Source organism: Sphaeroforma arctica (genome assembly GCF_001186125.1).
Source record: "Sphaeroforma arctica JP610 unplaced genomic scaffold supercont1.169, whole genome shotgun sequence".
NCBI lineage: Eukaryota > Ichthyosporea > Ichthyophonida > Sphaeroforma > Sphaeroforma arctica.
Genome location: NW_014040389.1, coordinates 6,527 through 14,420, shown reverse-complemented (window position 1 = coordinate 14,420; position 7,894 = coordinate 6,527). Strand labels below are relative to the sequence as shown.

The following is a 7,894-nucleotide window of genomic DNA, read 5'->3' as shown; positions in this document are numbered from 1 at the left end:
GTATGTATGTATGTATATATGTATATGAATATATATGTATGTATATGTATACATATGTGTATGTATATTTATATATATATATATGTGTGTGTGTGTGTGTGTGTGTTTGTGTCTATAAATATGTATATATGTATAATTACATGTATATATGTATTTATATATATATATATGTATGTACGTATGTACACATTGCAATATATATATTCCTTTATTATATATAGATATATAATCATATTGTATATATAGTTTTAAACCATAGAATCATATAAATGCATATATTGTTATATAAATTTATTTGGTGATTAATCTGCGGTATATCAACCTTTACACTCTGAAAGTTTCTGGGTCCTTGATATTTGATTCTAAGCCGACTTCCTTGCCCTTTTTGAATTTCTCGTGTCCAGACAACTCGTTTGTGCAGACGGTCATGTCTGAGCCGAGTAAGTGACTGATGGATATTGTTAAGTCAACCCGGGCCTATGTTGTACTCGAATATTCATACATTCCCTTGGATACCAATCAATGGTTTTTGAGGTGCGAGATCCAAGTTAGGTTAAGTTACTAGTCAGCGTGCGTATAAAAGTACATTGAGATTAAGAATCAAAGGCAACGATCGCTCGGAATGTGTATATTAAAAAACTCGGTTTATTCCTATTTTATTAGCAACTCGGTGCTATTTTTATATACTTACGAACTAAATGTATCGATGATGAATGTGTGTGTGTGCATACTTGTTGCACTATATACTAAAGTAGGTTGGCTGGATTCAATATCGATGCATCTTCATCGGCATACGTAGATTCAAAAACTTTCGCCCATTGTTACGTGATAGTATGTGAAGTTGACCTCTTTTGGGTCATCCGCAAGAGGTGTTCGTCTGTGGGCTATCATTCAGCCAGTATGAGGTGGGAAGATTTGTGCAGTATCGCAAGAATGTGAAGTGGCTCTGCACACTGTACTCAAGCCGCTACCCGTAACAAAAACCGCATCAGCTTGTATTGCTTCGGTGCTCTGCTTACGAGCCATACAATCTATAACAACGACGTCGTTAACTACAGATGTTTTCTTATGCGGGTCTGCTATGCCTGCTTTGGGCATCTCCGCCTGTTCTTTGCTTTTGTGCTTCTCGAACGTACTGACACCGTCTGCTCTTGGTAGACGTACAATAGCGGCTACTATCCCTCTATAAACCGTTGCACCAGCTTGGGTGTCTACTACCGGTCAATGTTGACACCCCGAGGTACAGATGTACCCACAACTTGAGGGGGAGGCTTTGATGATAGCTGCTTATACCCTCATGCGAGAAGAATTGATATGCAAGCTGATGCAAATTACCAACAGTGCTGGCAGATCACTTCCTCGCACCAGGCTCTCCAACGCACGAGGTGTGCTTTCCATCGAATGCAATCGGGTGTAGCGGTATCTCTTCCGCTGGCTACATGCCTTAGCAAAATGTAGTACATGACAGGGCGCACTTCACATGGTAAACTTTGCCATTTACAAGGCAGAGGTATCGGGGTTTCTACGAAGGTGATGGGGACAATTGGCTCCTGCGGGAGGGGGGCTATTGGCTCTTGTGAAATCAATAAATTGGCTGAGAATACTGCGGGTTATCGGATACCAATTTCAAACCAGCCTCAGTTTTGTCTCAACCTTCAGGGCACTTGACTTTGGATCAATTGGTTCCATAGAGGACACAACAACGTTGGAGGACATAACAACGTTGCCTGTCATCGTCTCAAAGATGCTGTCTGTGTTTCTCGGCGATGTATATTTCGGCAATACACCTATATTGTATAACGCATTCCGCAGGTTTGTCTCAGCTCTTTCATCTCTTTCCTGCTCGGCCTTGAGGGCTTTGTACTCATCTGTCACAATGAATGCCCTCCATATCTGGATGGCAAACAATGTTTTGATCTCTCGTTCGGCAGCCTGCGGTGGTGAAAGTGAGACGTGACATGAAGGAAAGATATGATTTGAGTTGTGATGATCTTTTGGCGCCTTACTAGCATTGAAAACAGAAGAAATGAACACTAGAGATGCGTTAATCAATTCGATAGGTAAATTTCGAACAGTCAAGTGTCGCAGATGACAGATTATAGCATAGCAGTGCTAAAACATTATGCAAAATATCATCTCATACTTGGCAGCTGTCGCACACACAACACTGAGAGATTTGAGTTGTAGTAAAAAGACGCTTTTGGCGAATCTTAAGACATACCCCAAATATTTTAGTAACCGGCTCATCCTTCTCAAAGCTACTGATCGTATTCCGACGAGTAGCGCACATTAAATTCAGCCTATCGCAACCATTTGGTCTGATGAAATCGTCTATCGCCTTTTGAATCTCATTTGTGGTGACTTGGTTGCTGAGACTTTTACTGCAAAAGGTGTATAAGCAATTAATTTAATTAACATGTGGAATACCCAAGCCAGCTTTAATCGCGCTGGAAGCATGCAAAGAATCCAGTGACCTAAGCTCGACGTATTTGAATGCAAGAGGCGCTAAAAAATAGAAACCAAGTTCAGCTCTTACAAATAAATAGTTGGGCGGAAAGGTAAATTCATAGAAGAATAAATCTCTTGGCGATCAGTGAGCATACATACCTGTAGAGCTCATCCACGCGTGAGAGAAATCGGATATTTTCGCCTGCGTACCTATGGTTGGCAAAAGCTTCCAAAGATGTCCTCATTTTCTGCAATAATACAATTCCATTGGAACGTCAATTGTATGCTCTCAAGGCAAACTTATAAGCTGTACAACTACTCCGTATCAAGGGATACATACAGATGGTTGGCTAACCTTGTTCTGTAGACTTGACTCCAGGCTATTTTGATTTGAGAGCATTCGCAGTGGCAATCCGGTGAAATCGATATTCCCCCATAAATGCATGCCTAAGAATTTCCTCGCGATTGCCTGGTCAAGTGGAAATCAGCAAAGAAGCAGAAGCATTACGATTACGGCCAATGTCTATGCCCTGCGTAGGACAATTAAAAGGGCACAACAACCGCAAGGCGACACTGAAAGTATTTCCTTGAAGACATGGCCAGCAAAAATGACATACTCTGAGAAGCGGCACGGAAAAGGTATCAAGCATGATCAGCCACACGAAGAACGTCGCCATGACCATCTTCAAACGAATAGTCGGGTATTGCGACAGATACAAGCCGAAGATGATTAGCTGGGTGACTGTGTTCAGAACATAGGCTCGCATGTTTTGCCAGAACTGGACGAATAGGCTGCTGCCTTGATATGTGTAGTACAAATAGTATCCAAAAGCACCGGTCATGACGGCCGTCATTGCAAAATGAATCGATGCCGGCACGTAGGGCCCACACTCATAGTATCCGCATACGATTAAGGGCGATGCTATACATAAGCACACGAACATAAACGCTGGAACGGCCACCCAAAAAGACGGGTTGAGATCATAGCAGCGGAAAATCAGATAGAAGAGCCGTTGGCGTAACACAAGGGAACCAATAAGTGTGCACTGCATGGAAAAGCAAAGCAGCACTTTATAAAAAGCGAATCCAACGTTGTCTATGAAGGGCCCGTTGGGTGCCGCCGAGCCTGGGGCGAGCACGTACACGATGTGGGCCACCGAATTCATAATCGCGAAGAAGAAAAAGAAGATGGTGAAATCGTGCTGCACCGCCATGATCTCGCTCTCATTCCAGACCAGAGCCAGCGCAATTATGAAGAGAACGGTCACTGACAGAGTGACGTAGCTCAAGATAAGTATTGTATCATTCCAAGCATCCAGATTTTCCTCATGTAATTTGGTTTCACACCACCATACTAGCACCGCTGCGAAATCCGTGAATAGTTCATGAGAAAGTAAAAGGTCGTGGTTGGAATCGTGCCAGTACACAATCCATGCCTGATGTTCCAAAGTATACATATATATGTATATTTATATATATATATATATATATACATATACATATATAATGTATATATATGTAGACACGTAATATATATATATATGTAAACATATTTATCATATCTATATATATATATATATATATCTACAAATCCATAAATCTATATAAATATATTCACATACAACACCATTGTTGGAGCCTTAGAGGTAAAGTATGTGACTGTAAAGAGCATACCAAAGATGCACATCAGAACCGGAATGAAGGTCATCGCCCATCGTGTTGCAGCTCTTTGTCGTTGTACACTGAGCAGTTGCTCATCATCGACAAATTGAAAGGGCGAGATATTGAACGAGGAGCGAGACACTTCGCTTTTATCGGCGGTTGATGGCAGATTCACCTCGAGAATAAAGGATGCCATAGTGTAGCGATATCAAGACTATGTATAGCCTTCCTGAATAATACTTAAACCGGGTATTGTTGTTTTCAAGTTCTGTTTGATAACATTTACTCCACTTGGTAATTTTATACGTGGTACTACGCACGCATATTTTCAGGCACAGATATACAGGAAATGGTGCTAGTTTTGTTAGTGATACTTACTATCCACGTATAGGAAGCGGAGGAATAACTTGATAGTTCAAGTTAACCTAATTACGAAGCATATGGAATGGATAGCAGCTTAATGCCTGAAAAACTATAAAGGTATCAGGGTAATCCGGCGGTGAACAATGATTGAAGGCGTTTTGCAAGACATTAATAGCAGTAGGGCAGCTATTTGATGGTTACCACAGTGCTTTAGTGAAGGCGCAATCTGAAACTATCTTATTTATCACGTATGACGTCCAGCATTCCTGCCATGCCAGCTAACTACGTATTTAAATATATAGTTGAATTACTTGAATAGTTCCCAAAAGTGAAAAGTCCCAAATTACGAGTTTCATGTTGTAAACCCCCCCCCACCCCCCCCCCCCACAAATATAACAAATATGGACGAAAATCGAATACATATGTAATATAAAAATTTAAAAAAGCTAATAGAAGAGAGTCAAACTGTGAGTCTGCGACTCGTAGACTCGTAGAGTACTAAGTAGTGAGTCGTGAGTTGGAGACCTTGACTCTTGTGAGTCTCGGGAGTCGGGCCTCGCCCCCTCGCGCTCGGGCAGACTACAGAGTACAGACTACAGCGTCACAGTCTCACAGAGTCACAGTGCCACGCTGGCACACACACAACAAAGTTCTTTTTATATAAAAAACAAACAAGAGAAACGGAGTCACGGATTGAACCTTTTTTATAGTTTTTTTTATTAATACAAATCCCCTTTTGAAGTCTTGCTAATGAATCCAAATTCCACAGTTCCACACTTCGACACACACAGGGGGGGAAATCTCAAAACTGAAAACTGGGTTGGTTTTTATTAAAAAAAGCGAACTAAATTTTATATTTTTAAATACCCATAATTTTAGAAGGCATCTCTTTTTATTACTATTTTTGTTTTTTGTTTTTAAAAAACAAATCAAAAAATAAGTGATCAGTCACTGTCCAGCTGTCAGTGGTCACTCACTGACTAGTGTGAGACGACTGAAGTGACCACAGGTGGGCCACAGACTCCACGGAGTCACTTAGGATTTTAGGGTTTAAAAAACATCATACTCCTGAGCTGACTTAGCATGACATAATTAAGATGGGTTTGTACGTTTTCTTGGACGCTTTGGAGACAGACCTTATTTAATTATTCTTACTAAGAATCATAGCCAAAATATATCATATTTCTTATTCCAGAATTGGCAATTCCTTATCAAATACCTAATATTTGTGCCACGTAATTATTTATTTTAAGAATAAGAAATTATATTCATTTAGTCCTTAATAATGACATTTCTTTAATTTTGATACCCTACTTATTTCATAATTCTTATTTTAATTTTGATCCTTTACTTTAATATTTCTTATTTTAATTTGGATCCTTTTTAATTAATTATTTCTTATTTCTTATTTTTTTATAGAGGATTCATATTACTTCTTAATCCTGGGGCAACAAAAGCAATTAGTTTCGGTCATGATTGCATATAATCTAACATTGTAGCAGCTTTGGTGAATGCCTAAATATCTTTATGTGTGATCAGTATCAAGTAAACGCACAGACTTACACTACTAAAGCAACAAGTGATAAAATACAGAACTTGTTTGTTTCTTAATATTCGGGTTGTTTCTTATTCTTTTAATATTTTGTTTGTTTCTTATTCTTAGTAAATATTTGGTTTGTTTATTCTTATAATCTTTGGTTTATTTCTGATTCTTTTTTTAAAAATATTTGATTTATTTCTTATTCTTTAAAAATCTTAATCGTGATAGATTGAAGTATTCCTTAATTCTTATTTCTTATTTAAAAAGAAACTGTGTTATATCTTAATTTTCCTTATTTCAGCGCATAATTCTTAAACCCAAATGTAGCTATTTTGGTGTTTCAAAATAAATCTTAATCCCAAATATTTCAGACCGGTCCATAATACGTATTTCTTCTAACTTTTACGTCAATTATTCCCCTTCAATATTTTGCTTTTAACTATGTCCTGCTAGGTCAGCTCTTGACTCCTAATTCTGTGATTCTATGTCTTGTGGAAAGTAGGAATGCTAATAAGACATAAGTCCTGGTCAAACATCTAGGAGGATAAAGAGAGTAAGAGTCAAGACCTCTCTCTCACACAGTCTCTACTCTCAGTCTCTCTCTCTCTACAGTAAGGAGTACAGACTCACGACAAAGAGGTTTGAGAGTCACCTAAACTCCAAAAAATCTAAGAAGCTATATTGTATAGTTTATAGTATGTCTTTATACGGCACTGGTGACAATACAATTATTAACCACCTCAGGCCCAGTTTCCTACCAGTCTCATACTTTACTTTTTTTGAGTTTACTTTGCTTTTTTAAGATGTAATTAGCGTGATTTTTGCCCATTTATTGCACTTGTTGTATTAGTTCTTTGTCGGCCTCAGAGGAGAGGTCGACGTATGTTAGACACGAATAGTGTCAACCGTAAAATCATGGGCGAATCCGAAGTAATAGCTAAGACAGGACGCCTATATACATGTATCTAACTGCTAACATATGTCAAGCCCTTAAGACCGACAAGGACCTAACATAAGTGCAACAAAAGGGTTGTATCCGCGCTACAATATCTAAAATTTAAGTCGCTTTCAGCCGACAGGTAACAAACAACCCGGCAGAAAACAAACACATCTCACAAGGGCTTAAAATCACGCTACACATATTAAAATACACCTATATTTGTGCAAATTAAACTCGAAAAAGTACAAGTATGAGACTGATAGGAAACTGGGCCTGAGGTGGTTAATAATTTCATTGTCACCATGCCGTATAAAGACATTCTATCATAGCCTCATTTTGTATTTTAGTCATTTATACTTAGTCATTTTTGTGTATTTGAATTTTTATTTTGTTGATATTTTACAAAAAGAGGCTATGTTCGGAAGAAGAAAAAGGGTCCAGACTCCAGAGACCAGAGGCCCCCAGCTTCCCAGGACCCAGCGCCAGGCGGGTTACAAACGCTACTTATTTGACCTATTTGTAGATCCCAGTAAACAGTATATCTGTGCATCGGTGTGTTGAGTGCGAGTATCTGTTTGTATGTGTGTGCGTTTATATGTATGTGTGTGTGTGTGTACGTCTGCATTTATTTATACATGCTTACATATGCATGTATTTATGGATATATGTATGTATGACATGTGCAAACAAACGAACAGAACAACATTTAAAAAATATTTATTATCGTATATATGTATGTATTATATGTGTATGTACATATGTATTATATGTGTATGTATGTATTCATTATGTGTGTATATATGTGCCTGTATGTGTGTGTATTTTTGAGTGTTTGTCTGCAAATATGCGTGAATTTATTTAAATCTATATATATATATATATATGTATATATATAATATATATATATATATATATAATAATAATATACTAATATAATAATA

At 38.2% G+C, this 7,894-nt stretch overlaps 1 protein-coding gene across 1 annotated transcript; it reads right to left on the bottom strand.

The window, feature by feature from the left end:
- Positions 1-640: 640 nt before the first annotated feature.
- Positions 641-3,328, bottom strand: SARC_03346 (hypothetical protein; the record flags this gene model as incomplete). Its single annotated transcript, XM_014302845.1, has 5 exons — positions 641-1,932; positions 2,222-2,381; positions 2,608-2,696; positions 2,804-2,917; positions 3,066-3,328. Coding segments are annotated over 5 exons (932 nt in total), but the record flags the coding sequence as incomplete, so codon positions are not given.
- Positions 3,329-7,894: the final 4,566 nt, after the last annotated feature.